General features: G+C 39.4%; 1 protein-coding gene across 1 annotated transcript; it reads right to left on the bottom strand.

Annotated features, from left to right (window-relative positions):
* Positions 1 to 104: 104 nt before the first annotated feature.
* On the bottom strand, positions 105 to 16,546 carry LOC122975174 (NACHT, LRR and PYD domains-containing protein 12-like). Its single transcript, XM_044343455.1, has 6 exons — positions 16,273 to 16,546; positions 9,824 to 11,666; positions 9,303 to 9,476; positions 3,722 to 3,895; positions 1,283 to 1,329; positions 105 to 1,049 (listed from the first exon to the last, which is right to left on the bottom strand). Exons 1-6 carry the CDS (start codon positions 16,544 to 16,546, stop codon positions 493 to 495), a joined length of 3,069 nt encoding a protein of 1,022 aa, XP_044199390.1. The 3' UTR covers positions 105 to 492.
* Between the last annotated feature and the right edge of the window lie 687 nt (positions 16,547 to 17,233).

The following is a 17,233-nucleotide window of genomic DNA, read 5'->3' as shown; positions in this document are numbered from 1 at the left end:
ATGTCTTATAAGATCAGTAGATTGGTAAAATACTGAAATTAAATGTATTTCAACCTTCCAATAATCAACAACAGATAAACAAGAACAAATGTGACTCTGTCTGGTTCAATATATGACTGGTTTATTTTCTGATAACATCTCATTTACAAAAACTGTGGAATCATATTTCTACAAACTAAAATTATTGGTACATTTGTTTGAAGAAAACATATATGCATGTGTGTGGAATCTGATTTTAGTGGATATACATACTTATTTAAATGAGAACAGTTTTGGATTGCAAGGTTACAAAAAAAGACAACTAAAATCTTGACAACATATTTGGTGTCTCGCAGCTGTTAAAATCATGGACACACATTGCATTCACCAAAGCAAAACAATTGGAGATGTTTCCTCATAGATTTTGTATGAGATTTTTCTTTGAGTAGATTAGTATGACTGATAAAAAGTGTGTTTGTCATTAGTGTTTCTCTATACAGGAGACTCTTCCTCCTACACTGAACACAGATACACTGAGGAACCAGACCCAACCAAGAACCCAGGATACAGAGGTTCAGTGAATGTGGTGTTGAAGGTGTGGAGGTGGATCAGTGTGTCAGAGGAGACTCTGTAGAAGGACAGAGTGCCATCAGGACAGTCCACATACACTGCTACTCTGTTAGATACAAGGTAGGAGGAAATGGAGAAAGAGGAGGAGGAGGAGGTGAGGTCTGTTCTTGTGTTATTGTGACAGACAGAGATACGACCATCATCAGAGCAGCTAAGACTCCAGGATTGATTATTCTCTCCAAACCTGCAGTCAGTGCTATTTCCTTTCCTTCTGATTCCTTTGTAACTCACTGATATATGAACCCATCCACTCCACTCGACCTCCCAGTAACAGCGACCAATCAGACCATTTCTACACAGCAGCTGATACCACACATCAAATCTCTCTGGATGATCAGGATATGGCTGCTCCTCTGTCACATGTGTCACATTCCTGTTGTTGTCAGACAGTTTGAGTTTTCTGTTTACTGTGTTTGTGTCAAGTGTGAGTTCACAGGCATCTGGTGGAGAGAACGAGACACAATACAGCAGCAGTTTGTCATCTAACACATCTGATGATTTATTTGTTGTTTTATTAACAGACTGACTGTTAATAAAGATGAAAACTTAATAGTGACTATTTTTTGGATATTATTTCAAAGAAAGAAGTGAATGCAGATGATCAAGCTTTTGATTTAAACTACTTTAACATGTGCTACCTTGTTTTCATGAATCAAAGTGAACACACACTTACACTTTCTCAGACCAGGTTTCAGCCTGTGCTCTCCACCATGTTCCACCCTGGAGGAAGAAACAAAGTCAGAATGAAAATTCAGAAGTTTACTCATCAGTGATCTCTATAAAGCTTCACCCAGACCTAACATTAAGACAAAAAAGCTGGATTTATAAACACATAAAAGCAGCTTCAGCATGTTTGGATTCTGTGAAGAAGCATCAGAGTTGACCGAACTCAGAGGTCTGCAGGGTTCAAACTGGATCACAACATCACTGATCACACTACCTGTTGCCTTATTCTCTTATTTAATTTAACAAATGTACTCTCAGAACAACTGGACACTGCATCACTGGTTATTCTGGTTCATTTGGGGGTTTTTAAGTGAAAAACATAAATAGTCCTTGCACTTTCTGTACAGTTCTGCACTTTTTTGATATTCTAGCTGCTCAGCTGCACTCTGGTCCCATAGACACCCGTCATTTCAAAAGTCTCATATCTGGATAAAATCTAGATCAGGTATAATAAGCTTTTGTTTACATTTAGTCACATATATCTGTGTCTTTGTTCACCAGATCTCATATCATTATAATCAGTCCTTGTTTTCACAGCTATGTGCAAATCAGGGTCAGCTCTCCTCCAGTCCAGCAGGTGGTGCTGATGCAGCTGAGGCTGTTGGTAACAAAACAAAACACCAGAAGAGGAACTTGTCTCTAACAGTTTAGCAGCTAGTTAAAAACTACTTAATCTAACACAAACACATGGATGGACATTTGAGTGAGACAGTTTCTCGTCTTTGTGGACTCTCACATTCCTCTTTCACACACATCATTCAGTGTCTGAATTGATCAGGGATCAGATAAACACAACAACAGCACATTACACCTTGAGTGGAAATTAAGTCATTGTTCTGAGGTGACGCATGACAGTGATGTCAGGATAAAAAAGGTAGAAGATGATTCATATCTTCTTTTACATCCTGTTTTAAAGTTGTTTGTAACAGGACTGCATGATTCTGGTTTAAAAACAAAAAAGAAAAGGTTTTTTCACTTTGAACTGAAATTATGATTTTCTCCCATGATTCTTGAAGGTAAAAGATGCAACTTCTGGAAATCAAGCTAGTTGTACCATGAGACTCCTATGGAAGCAACTCTGCTCCCCCCTCCCCTCCCTGTTTCTGCACTGTTGTGCTCTGCCCATCCACATAATGTGCCCCACCCTTCACCTGCATCCTCGTGAACAAGTGCAACCCTTCACCTATGTCCTCCTGAACGTGCCCCACCCTCTGTCCTTGTGAACACCGCTGTTTTGATTTCTCTCTGGGGAATGCAAGCCATGGAGCTCTGCTGTTGGGTTTTATAACATCCGCAAAACATCATCCTCACAGGTAAGAACATATTTTACAAACAGTTGCCACAGTATGAAATGATAGACTGCAGTGGGGCATACATTTTGAAAAAAACTAGTTAGCGTTACGTTTAGCTATGCAATCTATGTTGCTAGTAAGATTAATATGAGTTGCCAAATTTCATCTCATTGATCAGTAACATCACTAAATGGCTAGTATAATCATTTTAATTTAGCATGGCAGTGTAATCAACTTTAACATCATTCATCAAAGGGAGTTTACACAGGGAAATTTTGCAGACGAAGGCTTCAGATGAGGAATTTATTGCCCCAACAACCTCTGGTGGTTGTGCCAGAGGATGGGGTTAGCTATGACCTAAGGAGGCTGCGATTGTGGCGCTGGCACAGTTCCCCTCAGCCAAGGGGACCTGGATCACCTGCAGCAGTTGCGAGCTAAAAGATTTCAGTTTGAGCAGGTACATCTACCATCTAATAAAGTTAGACACTCTGCTGCCAGTGTATTAGGTCATCTAGCTAAAACTAATGCAGTCTGATACAACAGTTCTGTAAACAAATCTTCCATTTATGGAGGTGATAATGTTCAGTTTTTGTTTAAACTTTTTCAGTGTTGTTTCAAATCTGTGATCATTTTGGAGAATCCAGATTGTACTACTCTTCAAATGTATTGTACTATACTGACAGGGATTTCTATTATTGTGTCCTCCCCATTATATTAGTGAGGTTAGGCTAAGTAACACAAAACACCTCTCTATAATGAAATACAGTTCAGCAGTACCACAGACTACAGCCTTAATAATAATTATAATAATAATATATTATTATTATTATTATTATTATTATTATTATTATTATTATTATTATTATTATGTAAGAATACAATCATAGACTGAATGAGATAGTGGCATGAATAAAGACCATGAAGCTCTAATTTGTAATAAAACAGGAATGTTGTGTATTGCAGCACATCAGTTACTGCCTTCACTGTTATCAGCAGTGCTGCTGGTACAGACTGTGAACCAACAGTCCTCAGCTTGTTAGTGTGGCAGAGAAAATGTGTGTAAGCTTTGTAAGTGTGTTGTTGTCTGTTCAGACCTGAGAGTATCCAGTCTCCAGTGTGGATCCTCCAGTCCAGCAGACAGCAGCCTCACTCCTGAGTCTCCTGGATGATTGTAGCTCAGATCAAGCTCTCTCAGATGGGAGGGGTTGGATCTCAGAGCTGAGGCCAGAGAAGCACAGCCTTCCTGTCTGACCAGACAGCCTGACAGCCTGGACACACACACACACACACACACACACACACACACACACACACACACACACACACACACTGTTCAATATAGTCAAATGACACTACAGACTGTCATCAACAGAATCTGTTGACATTGTGATTCTTCACTGACATTAACCTGTATAAAATGCTCATCTGTGTAACTTAAGTTAAATCCTGAACTAAGAGTCGCCATTTGAACCAACACTATGCTTCATAAATTTTTGACATGTTTTTATGATTCAGAGTGCAGACATATGATGATGAACATGGTTAAATCATAGGAAAAAAATCCTCAATCAAACTGTCATTGTCACAGCAAAATAAAGTGTTTCCATCAATGGAGTTGATGACTCATTCACAAAAAAATTTTGCACTCACTTTAACAAGTACAGTTATCATATCACATATTGTATGTTTCATGCAGCACAAAAACTTGACTATATACCATTTAATGTTTGAGGTATGACACAAAAGCAGTGTGATCTGACCTGAGAGTCTTCAGTGTACAGTGTGGACTCTCCAGTCCAGCAGAGAGCAGCTTCACTCCTGAATCCTGCAGGTTGTTGTTACTTAAGTCCAGCTCCTTCAGACTAGAGGACTGGGAGCTGAGAACTGAGGGCAGAGTGGCACAGCTTCTCTCTGATAGATTACAGCCCCGCAGCCTGAAGGAGAATTAGTGATAAGGACAAACACAGATATTGTTTCTGTTGTTTACAAAGTAAAAATCACAATTTTGGTGTTACCTTCTCCATCTCTCTAAAAGTCATTAGGATCTTGGTCAGGTAAGAGAGTTCCAATAAGATAAGTCATTACTTCAGAAATTAAAGTCATATTTTTAATCATAGTAATTATAACTGAAACTTTTCTTTTTATTTACAACTTACACAAATTATTTAATACAATAAAACAAATGAAAATGGCATGGCCAAAAATATTGGTACCCTTAACTTAATATTTTGTTGCACAGCCTTTGGAGACAATAACTGCAGTTAAGCGCTTTCTGTAACTCTGAATAAGGTTTCTACACATGTCCACCGGTAGTTTGGCCCATTCCTCTTGAGCAAACTACTCCAGTTCTCTCAGGTTTGATGGGTGCCATAGCTCAACTGCAAGTTTCAGCTCTTTCCACAGATGTTCAGTGGGATTCAGATCAGGACTCATAGCAAGCCACATCAGAATGTTCAAATGTTTTCTTCTCATCCACTCTCGGGTGCTTTTTGATGTATGTTCAGGGTCATTATCCTGCTGGAACACCCGTGACCTGTGACTAAGACACAGATTTCTGACACTGGCCTACATGTTTCACTCCAAAATGCCTTGATAGTCTTCTGATTTCATTGTGCCCTGCACAGATTCAAGGCACCCAGTGCCTAAGGCAGCAAAGCAACCCCAAAACATCACTGAACCTCCTCCATGTTTCAAGGTAGGCATGGTGTTCTTTTCTTTGAAGGCTTAATTTTTTCTTCTGAAAACATAGGGTTGGTGAGATTTACCAAAAAGCTCTCATTTTGTTTCATCTGTCCAAGGCATATTCTCCCAGAAGGACTGTGGCTTGTCAACATGCATTTTGGCAAGGTCCAGTCTGGCTTTTTTGTGACTCCCTCTTAGAAGTGGCATCTTCCTGGGTCTTCCACCATGGAGCCCATTTTCATTCAGACATTGATGGATGGTGTGACAGGAAACTATTGTACCTTGAACTTGAAGAACAGCTTGTATCTGTATTGATGTTTTCCTTGGTTCTTTCTCGACCATTCGAGCAATCTTTCTGTCCAGAGATGTTGGCTACAGTTCCATGGCCCTTGAACTTCTTAAAAATATTGGCAACAGTGGTCAGAGGAACACCAAGCTCTTTGGAGATGGCCTTGTAACCTTTACATTGAACATGCTTAGCTATTACTTTTTTTCTAATGTCCTCAGTACACTCTCTCATTTTCCTTCTGTTTTCCATATCCAATGTGATGTACACAGTGGCACAAAACAGCAGAATATTTCTTTTCCTTTGAAACTGGCTGCTGAGTGATTATAAGATTGAAAACACCTGTGATACTAATTAAAACACAATAGTCTACTTAAAGTATCACTACAAATCAATTATTTCTTCTAAATGGTCTTTGAATGTCTTTGTAGAATGAGCATGAATTCAGTTATTTTTACAACTTTTTTGTTTTGACGTGCACTGATAATAAAATGTCTTTTAATTTCAACACTTATCAGGGAGAATGGTGCATTATTTTAATAAAATGCAGGGGTACCAATAATTTAGGCCATGTCGGTATATGCTTTGATCATCAATAAGAATTAGATAGTGAAGAGTCTCCTCTGAGGCAGAGTATTTTTTCAGGTCAAACACTACCAGATATTTTTCTAATAACAGTAAGATGAAGCCCAGAGCTGAGCTGACCATGGAGGAGGAGACAGTTTAGTTTGGATCTCCACCAGAGAACATTCCCTCAGTTCCTTCAGACAGTGGGACAGATTAATGATTCTTTCTGCAGACAGATCCTTAATGATCTTTTTCTTGATGCACTTGACTGTGTCCTGACTTGTCTGTGAGCTACTTTCTCTCTTCATCAGCACATCTTCTAATTTGTCCTGATTGGTCTGCAGTGAAAAGCCCAGGATGAAGCAAAAAAGTCCAGGTGTCCATTTGGACCTTGTACAGCCTTGTTGATGGAAATTTTGGGAATTTTATTTGTAGAGGTGTTCTTTAAAAGCAGTCACAGGATTTGAACTGTTGGTCATGGAAAAGGCGTCAAAGAAGAAGGAGAGGAGCAAGGCACAGAGCTGACCCCATGCATAAGCATACTAAGCACCTTTGAAGCCCCAAGGGCTGACTACCACTGTCTCAAAATGTGGGAATCCCCCTTAACTGCAGTATCATTGCATGAGTCACAGAGCTGGTCACAGATGTGCACACTTTATCCATCAGTGAGTGAAGAAAGAAAGAGAAAGAAAGAGGAGGAGGAGAAAAGAACGCAGGACAGTGGTAAGTGGAGCAGATAATGACAAATGATGATAACTGATGATTGATGATAGCAAATGGTAAGCCAAAAAGTTTGTTAGCAAAGATACATGATGGAAAGGGATGATCTACTGTGAGGACCCATAATGGTAGAAGAAGAAGAAGAAGAAGAAGAAGAAGAAGAAGAAGAAGAAGAAGAAGAAGAAGTTGGAAAAGGCATCACATTTTTGCTGCTGTTGATGAGTGCCGTTTTCACATGGAGAGCAGCAAGAAACTCTTGAACACTCAGATGGACAAAGCTGAACATCTTTGTGTCATCATTCTTCTTCCCACCCTCATCTTTAAAGATCTCTGTGAACACTTCTGAGCATACTGAGGCCTAATTGAAATCAATGCCTCTCTCTTCCAGGTATTTCTCATAGAAGGTCAGGTTGCCCTTTTTTCAGGTTGTGGAAAGGCAGTTTTGCTAAAGATTTAATATACTGGATGCACTTTTCTGAGCCATATTTGTCTTTCATCTGACCAATCTGAAACACCCAGTGTTGCCAACTATTTTCAGTGGGAAATAGCTAAAGCCTGCAAGAAACAGTGTAACAGAGAAACAGTGTATGACCTCTTGTTGTCTGTTCACACCTGAGCGTGTCCAGTCTGCAACGTTGATCCTCCAGTCCAGCAAACAGCAGCGTCACTCCTGAGTCTCCTGGATGATTGTAGCTCAGGTCAAGCTCTCTCAGTTGGAAGGGGTTGGATCTCAGAGCTGAGGCAAGAGAAGTACAGCCTTCTTCTCTGACCAGACAGCCTGACAGCCTGTAGACACACACACACACACATACACACAATTGTACATGCACACCCACAAGCATGTACACACACACACAGATAATGTATTTGTCCTTGTGTATCAGTTTCGACAACAGTTGTTTCAATAAAGTCAAATTACACTACAACAGAACAGAATCTGAATCAACAGAATCTGTTGAGTTACTGATCTGCTGAGTGTTACATTTGCTGCAGAATTAAAGAAAAATTAAGACAACAAAGAATTTTCATCATGTAATTTCCTGTAATTTACTTGCAGAACGTGAACAGACGTGGTGACTCATCACTGACATTTACCTGTATGTTCAGCAACATTTAAATGGTTATGTGTTAAAGGACCTGAGAGTCTCCAGTTGAACCAAAACTATGCTTCATGAATTTGTGAAATGTTTTTATGATTCAAAGTGCAGACATATGATGATGAACAAGGTTAAGCCCACTGTAGAGATCACAGAAAAAAATCCTCAAGCCAACTGTGATTGTACCTTGGCACATTGCTATTATAATGGTGCATTTGCCAAGTAGTAAAAAGGAATGCTTCTTTGCAGAGGAAACAGATCTGCTCATGCACAAACTGAAAGCGCACGATCCATTACAAGTACACTGACCCCTACTGCTCCTGTACCCTCCCTCCCCTGAGTAACAGGTAAAATCAGCGGGGTTTTAATTCCTGAAAGTATGGAAACCTCATCACTGTAATCTCAAAATTTAAAAAGAATATTTGTTAAACATTGTCCAAAAAGTAAATCATTAATTTTAATCATGTAAAAAATCATCATACACAGTTGTCAGGACTTGATCAGCTCTCCAAAGTGCTGATCCTGCTGGCAGCCGCTTGGAGCTGTCCAGAGTTCTTTCTTTCTTTAGTTCAATCATTGTTTTTATGTCATTTATTTCCCCCTGTGTTCCTCATGTCCTTATATATTGATTTAGCAGGAAAGTTGATCCATGTCTGATCCGTTGTTGATATCCGTTTGCTGGGTCTTGACAGACACCCTCAACCTGATGGGCCTGTTTTAATACCTACATGTATTGCCACAATTTGGTCAAATAATTAGACAGTTTCATCCATGATTGCTGTGATTAGCTAATTCTGATAAATATCATGACTAACCATTATGACGTGTATTGCACAATAATAACCTTTCACACTGTAATCCTTTTATTTGTAATTTTTTGTATGTTTGTGCACTGCTGCACATCCGTGTGTAACAAGCAGAGTATACACTTTTTGTGCACCCACCTATGTAGGCGCATATTACTATCTTGAGAATGCGCCTTTAAAATAACAGTGAAACACTGTGCCACTGACTTCAGACCAGGTTTTTGTTGGTCAATCATGCAATCACTTTATGCTGCCTCAAGATAGCAATGCACCAACAATGTGCCTGACCACGCCTCATTTTAAGACCAACACACTCATGGGTGCTCAGATGAGCGCAAGTGTATTTGCTATTTAAACAGCATGGGTGTTGGATGGGAAAATGACAACTGTGTCAGTCTTAAACTAGCAAAGACACTTGCATCACGCTTGGTGCAACCTTGCACCGAGGGTAAGATAGGGCCCTTAATGTTTGAGGTACAACACAGTGTTACACAAAAACATTACAGTGTGATCTGACCTGAGAGTCTCCAGTGAACAGTGTGGACTCTCCAGTCCAGCAGAGAGCAACTTCACTCCTGAATCCTGCAGGTCATTGTTACTTAGATCCAGCTCTCTCAGACTAGAGGACTGGGAGCTTAGAACTGAAGACAAAGCTGCACAGGTTCTCTCTGACAGATTACAGCCACTCAACCTGAGGAAGAGTTAGAGATGAAGACAAAGACTGAAACTGTTTCTGTTGTTTACAAAGTAAAAAATCACATTTTTAGAGTTAAGAGAATTTTAATCAAGTGATTATTTTTTAAGGGAAACTAACATTACACAAGATAAGTCCTTACTTCAAAAATGAAAGTCACACTTTTTCGATCACTATAATTTTGACAAATTTGCTTTGATCATCAAGAACTAGATAGAATTAGAACTAGATAGTAAGGCAACCCTGTGGTTTAAGATGCCGACCATGTACCGTAACATCAAGCATAAAACATGTGATACAGTTTATATGTATATATATATATATGCAGCTATCGGTGCACCTACAGAGCTTTGTTGGAGGCTTTGACCACTGGCAGCAGCCTTAGAAGAGCCTGCTCTGAAGCAGAATACTTCTTCAGGTCAAACACATCCAGATCTTTTTCTGATGAAAGTAAGATGTAGGCCAGAGCTGACCACTGAGCAGGAGACAGTTTATCTGTGGAGAGACTTCCTGAACTCAGGTACTGTTGGATCTCCTCCACTAGAGAACATTCCTTCAGTTCATTCAGACAGTGGAACAGATTGATGATTCTCTCTGCAGACAGATCCTCACTGATCTTTTTCTTGATGTACTTGACCGTTTCCTGATTGGCCTGTGAGCTACCTTCTCTCTTCATCAGCAGGTCTTCTAGATTGTCCTGATTGGTCTGCAGTGAAAGGCCCAGGAGGAAGCGAAGGAACAAGTCCAGGTGTCCATTTGGACTCTGTAAGGCATTTATGATAGCAATCCTGTGGATCTTCTTTGTAGAGGTTTTCCTTAAAAGCAGTTGCAGGTTGTTGACTGTTGGTCGTGGAAAAGGCATCACATTTTTGTTGCTGTTGATAAGTGCCATTTTCACATGGAGAGCAGCAAGAAACTCCTGAACACTCAGATGGACAAAGCTGAACATCCTTTTGTCATCCTTCTTCTTCCCATGCTCATTTTTAAAGATCTGTGTGAACACTCCTGAGCACACTGAGGCCTCACTGATATCAATTCCACTCTCTCTCAGGTCTTTCTCATAGAAGATCAGGTTGCCCTTTTCCAGCTGGTGGAAAGCCAGTTTTGCTAAGGATTTAATGTACTGAACGCACTTTTCTCTTCCATATTTGTCTTTCGTCTGATCAATCTGAAACACCAGGAATTCTTTGTACATCTCAGTCAGGGTCTTGGGCAACTCTCCTCCCTCTCTGCTTAACACATCCTCCAGAACTGTGGCAGTGATCCAGCAGAAGACTGGGATGTGGCACATGATGTGGAGGCTTCGTGATGTCTCGATGTGGGAGATGATTGTGCTGGCTTGCTGCTCATCTCTGAATCTCTTCCTGAAGTACTCCTCCTTCTGCAGATCAGTGAACCCTCTGACCTCTGTCATGCTGTCAACAAAGTCTCGAGGAATCTGATTGGCTGCTGCAGGTCGTGTGGTTATCCAGATGCGAGCTGAACGTAGCAGTTTCCCATTGATGAGTTGCCTCAGCAGTACTTCTACTCTAGCTGACTTTGTTACATCAATGGAGCGAACGTCATTACCATTAAGGTCCAGGCGGCTCTCATCCAGTCCATCAAACACAAAGAGAAGTTTGAATTTACTCTTGTCATAGTTGATGTTTCCTGATGACTGTAGAGTTTTAAAGATGTGATTCAGAGCTCCCTCTTTGATGTCTTTAGTTTCTGGGATGTATTCATGAATGAGCTTAGCCAAACAAAACTTTTCTCCCTTCAGTGGATTCAGCTGACGGAAGGTGAAGGGGAAAATGAGATGCACATTTTGATTGGTTCTTCCTTCAGCCCAGTCCAACACAAATTTACGCACAAGGAATGTTTTTCCAACTCCTGCGATTCCACTGGTCAGAACTCCTCTTATGGGTCTGTATTCTTCAGACGGGTGTTTGAACATATCACTGGGTTTAAGAGGTTTATCTGTTTGTGCTGGCTTCCCTGCTGTTTCAATCTGTCTGACCTCATGCTGTGTGTTGATGTGTACATCACCACCAGCTGTGATGTACAGCTCTGTGTAGATATCAACCAGATGTTGCTTATCCACTGTCCACCCCTCTTGTGCACACATAAATCTGTCTCGGAGGTTTGATTGAAGCATGTGTTGGTAATATGTGATTGGTTTTGGCTCTGGTACTGGAACCATCACATCTGTGTCAAACATAAATAGAAAAATCAAAGCATTAGGGGGTGTTCAGACTGATTTAAGCTCTGTGTGACAAAACGCAGCCCTCGTATTCAATTAAATTGGGGCAGTATATTGCGGTAAAATGGAAAAATAGAGTCTGCACACTAGATAATGTTCCCATGAACATTTATTGGTATACTACCAAGCGACATTTTGAATGTGAAGCTCTTCAGACAAAGAAGAATACACAGACACACCTTCAATTACCTACTAGGCCACCAGGTCACCTGACAGGTCACCTGATCTGAATAGGCTCCATTGGTTTGGATACATGCAATAGATTGGATAAATAAACACAGTACATTATAGTGCCATTGCATAGGGCCCGGCAAGACACTGCAGCAGTTCAGCAAAGAAGTTGAACTGAGATCAACTTTTCAGTCTGAACAACACCCAGGGCCAGTGCTGGCCATTTAGGTACCCTAAGCTTAATTGCTTTGAATTTATTTATAACAGTTGGGCCTGGACACCTTGCTTCTTTCCTTTAGTTCCATTTTCATAGGCTTGTCCTCTACAATTTTCAAACAGAATGCTGAGTGCCTTCAATTTGTGAAGAATGACATTGGACAGGTTGAGGCCAGTTGTTTCCACCACATCCACATCCCTAAGGAAGTATTTCTTGACATCTGGTCTTGGCTCCAAAAAGACAATGCACACAATGATTGACATCTGCTCTTTATGGCTTACATCTGGGGTACAGTTGAGAATGATGGAGTAGTATTTTGCATCTTGGATATGGGAAACAATGGTCTGTACTGTTTTAGTGGAAATTATCTGTATCAGTTCATTTTTGCATCTGCTGTCCTAGACAATGTGTACGGGTATTTTCATCGTTTGTTTTGGCCGAGTGATTTTCAAACAAAAAAGAAAACACACACACATGCAGTTTGCCAACAGTGTCTTCCTAACATTGTATGTTAGAGCAAATTTAGTAGAGCAGTAGCAACAGTGAGTTCTCTGTCTGTGTGGCTAGGCGGTCTAGGGGGTTTATATGTAGTAACATCAGCAGAAACCTACGTCAGGTCACATGAAAAAACGTTTTTAGAAGGGCTTGGGAAAACAGCATTTTGACACTTAAACATATGTACATAGAACAAAATTTGAATGTTTGGATTTAAATATATATGGAACACTACTGGGAAGCTACAGAATGATATCAAAGATCAAGAAAACAAACAAACAAACAAAAAAATGGACCTTTTAAGCACTGCATTGTTGAGCAACTATAAAATCCAAGATACCAAATACAATATGATGAAGTTAGTAATAAACAGTTTCCAAGGAAACATTGAATATGAGACAAAAGGTAAAATGAGGTAAATTGAGTACAGTTCATTTAATAAGTACTCTTAGAATTAGTATTGTATGAAACATTTATAAATAAATAAAAGATTATAAAATTATTTAAAAAAAAAATACATTACCAAACCATTAAGAGCAACTAAAGGCCATTTAAAACATGTTGGTCTTGAGTTTTGTCTTAAAAGTGCCAATGGAGGGGGAACACTTGATTGAAAGCAGAGGACTATTTCAAAGCTTTGTTGCAGCTGCTGCAAAGACACAATCTCCCTTACCCACTAGCCTTGACTGTGAATTAAAAACAATTGTTCTGAGGATCTAAGAGGCCTAGAGATGGAGTAGAGGCAGACAAGTTCTGACATGTACAGAGGTGCCAACCCATGTATGGCTTTAAAAACAAATAAAAGAACCTTGAATTTAGTCCTGTATTTGACAGATAGCCAGTGCAAGGATGCTAGTACCGGTGTTATGCTGTCTCTCTTTCTGGTATGTTTTAGGAGTCTTGCTGCAGCATTCTGTACCAGCTGCAGATGAGACAAAGAAGACTAGCCAGCACCAAGGTACACTTATTTGCAGTAGTCCAGCCTTGAGGAAATTAAAGTGGTGGTAACGGTCTTCATGTCGTAAAGAGATAGGATAGACTTTAGCTTGGCAATGTCTCTCAGCTGAAAGTAGCATCTTTCACTATAGAGTTGATTTGTTTATCAGATTTTATGTCAGTGGCCCTAAGTGGCTAGTTATATCACCTGTGGTGTTGAAGAGCTGTCCAACAATGACGTCTGTCTTGCTATCATTCAACTGAAGACAGTTTTTTGCCATCCAGCATTTCACATCATGGAGGCAATTATGGGTGAATGTAATAGAGTTGGAATCCCCCGGATTCAGTGGAAAGCATATTTGAGTGTCATTGGTGTAACAGTGAAAAGAAACATTGTGCTTGCAGAAGACAGAGCCTAAAGGGAGCATATACAGAGCAAATAAAATGGGCCCTAAAATGAAACCTTGAGGTACTCCACAAGTGATGGGTGCAGTAGAGGAGGAGAGGCTGCCAATCTTAACAGAGAAAGTCCTGCCCTGGATGCCAAACTGGTCCTTGAGACAGTTTAATAGAATGCAATGATCAACTGTATCAAAAGCTGCGCTAAGGTCTAACAAATTGAAATGGCACATTTACCACAGTCTAAAGATAACAGTAGGTCATTTGAGACTTTGAGAAGAGCAGCCCTGAAGCCCTGAAGCCCTGAAGCCTGATTGAAGTTTCTCAATGATGCTGTTATTGTTATTATTGTTTGAAGAGGTTGGATTATTACATGTTTAAAGCAGGACAGGGTTGTTCCATTGACAAGACTGCTATTTATAATAAGAGAAATTATGGGACCTACAGTGTCCAATACATTGTTTAAAAAGTATGTAGGAACAATGTCCAGGGCGCAAGTGGTGGACTTTGTGTGAGAGATTGTATCATAAATGTGGGACAGAGACACAGGCTGTAAGGCGGTGTAATATTAGATTGCAGTGATCAATTTTCATTAAGAAAATGTTTAAAATGGCTGTGGTTGTTTGGTGGAGCTTGTGCGCATGCAGTGAAGAGTAAATATTGATTTAATAAACTTAATATTATCAGCTTGAGTTTGAAGTGAAGATCAGTAGAGTGATTTTAAGATTAGAGATTATAATGTGGATGCTGCCATTGACTAAATCTCAGCAAGCTCTCCTTTTTCTGACTTAACTAGACTGGAGTAATAATATCTCAAACAAAAAATAAATATACTTACAATTAACATTTTAAACTTAAAAGTACGCTACCTCTTTCAGTGCTACCATATGCACCAGATAATAAAGCAGTTTTGTTTTCAGTCTGACCGCTGTCGGTTGAGAGATGTGGAGGAGTTGGAGATGCTGGAGGAGTCTGAGAAAAGGAAGGTCCGCTGTTCTTTGAAGTCTCTCCAACATCACTGACATCTAGTGAGACAAAGAGAAATAATGTGTTATATTTTGACTCATTACTGCTTTTGTTTATCATTTGGTTAATCGGTTTGGCTAATGCTAGTTCTTATTTTTCATTTTCATGTTGCTGTTATGTTTTATCGTATAATTGCTTTTACAACAGTGGCTGATGTCCATTCTTGTAAATAGAACATATTTGACTGAATGAAGTTGCAAAGTGTGAGAAGTTACTTTGGGGTTCTGGAGGTAGAAGTTAATTTTCTGCACAGAAAATATTAGATGACTCAGGATTTTAAGTCTTGGATGGACAATTAGATCATCAGTACAAAAGATGAACAACTGAGTTGAAAAATGTCTGGTTCTTTGACAAAAAGTCAAACATACAAGTTTAGAATTTTTACATGCACCACTAACTGCAAGCTTCAAGCTAAAACTAAAGCTTACAATTAGAAGTAGAAGCCCAATAAAACATTCAGCAGTTCAAATCTGATCACTTTCTAATATTGTGTCTCATTTTTGGGGAAATTGAGGGTATCATTAAAAAACTTTGTAATGGGAAAATCTTCCAAAAACCACACTTTTCCCTAAATTGTTTTCCAAATTATGTTGCAATGACAAACATAATCACAGCCTGTTTTATGTTCACAGGCAACATATTTTTTGAATGAATGAAGCTACATTTATGTACTGTACAAAAAGCAGAATCTTGAAACTGGTGCGGATCATATCATGAGTCTTGTGTGTGATTTGTTTTAGGCAACAAAAGCATTTTGGTTCAGCTTAGTGAAAGATTGTGTTTTTGGTTAAATGTTAATAAACACATCATGTCTCCTGATTCAAGTCACTGCAGACTTTTTTCTGAATTAAAGACCATGAGCATTCTCTAACATTAACCAAGTGCTGCCAGTGTCTAAACATAACCATAAAAAGTTTAATAATGCTGTTTTTACTACCAGCGGATATTGTACCACGGTATTGGAAAACAAATTGAATTTGTTGTCAGATGCGTTCATCATGAACATTTTCACAACTTGCTAGATACGTCAGTTAACAACATTTTCTCATTATGTCGAAAGAAAATGTAATTACGGTTGAATTATGTTTTTCTTAACTCTTCTAACCTCAGAAAGTTCCTGTAAACTGCAGAAACCCAGCTCACCAGCTCCTTTTCAGACCTAAGGCCTAATAAGGAAAAGATACAGTTATGTATCTTAAATCATGAAACAATAACAGCTGGCTGTTTCTCCTCTGTTGCTGTATGATAAATATATTTCTCAGACTGTGTTACATCACATTTTTCACATTTCTCTTCTTGTGACTGACCTTTTGATCTAGATCTTGCAAGTGACAAACGCTGCACCAGATCATTTCTTGGGATCTTCTTTAAAACCTTCTTGGTCACCTCCACAGCTCCAGGAAGTTCATAGGTCTGCACCAACAGATCCACTGTGTCACATTTGTTTGCCTTCTCTAGCCGGCCCTTCTTAATGTTTGGGAAGCCTTTTGGGCTCTCAACCTGCAGCAGGGACCACCTGAAACGCTCAAACTCCTCTTCTCCCAAATCATCCAGAATGTCTAGGAGGTCCACCGCCGTCATTGTGGCTCACTAGAAAAAATCAGAGAACATTTAACCAATTATGTATTGTGGAAACTACATTTTTCAAGGGAATTTTTAAGGGTGATGCATAGTGCATGTTTACTTAAAGGTGCCCTGTTGTTTTCTTGTAAACAAACACAAGTTATGTTTATATTCATTGTTTCTCACAAAAATGCATTGTGTTTATCCTTGGAGTGAATGTAATTCCTTTTTCATAAAACACTTGCAAAGTCAATTCTTAAAGGAATTTAAAATCATTCCTTGTTTACATCTATGGTCAGCTAGTTAGCATTCTTCTTCTTTCCTATATTTGTTGGTGCATTGCTGCAGTGCAATAGGGTAAAATCATTGACAGGAGGGTATATTGTATGTAAATAAATATAAACATCATCCATCACATTCTTTAACCCTCCAAGCCTGTTTTGTTCTCTCACACTCTTTGTGAAGCATAATCTCATTAGACAGCATTCAAAGCACACAAATTTCCTGCTATGTTGTGAAAATACTGACTATATTTGTATCAAGCAAGGCCGCCAGTAGTGATGAGATATGTGTTTTCAGTAGGTGAGGCAAAACAGTAAAAATTGAATCAGTAAATGAAAACAATGCTGTTTTCTTCCTGAATGCTCCTCATTGAGTTTATTTGAAAACTCTGCTCTTCAGTTGAAATTTCTTCAGTCAGCCTGG

The sequence above is a fragment of the Thunnus albacares genome, chromosome 3, assembly GCF_914725855.1.
Source record: "Thunnus albacares chromosome 3, fThuAlb1.1, whole genome shotgun sequence".
Lineage (NCBI taxonomy): Eukaryota > Metazoa > Chordata > Actinopteri > Scombriformes > Scombridae > Thunnus > Thunnus albacares.
This window is presented reverse-complemented; position numbering and strand designations above follow the sequence as displayed.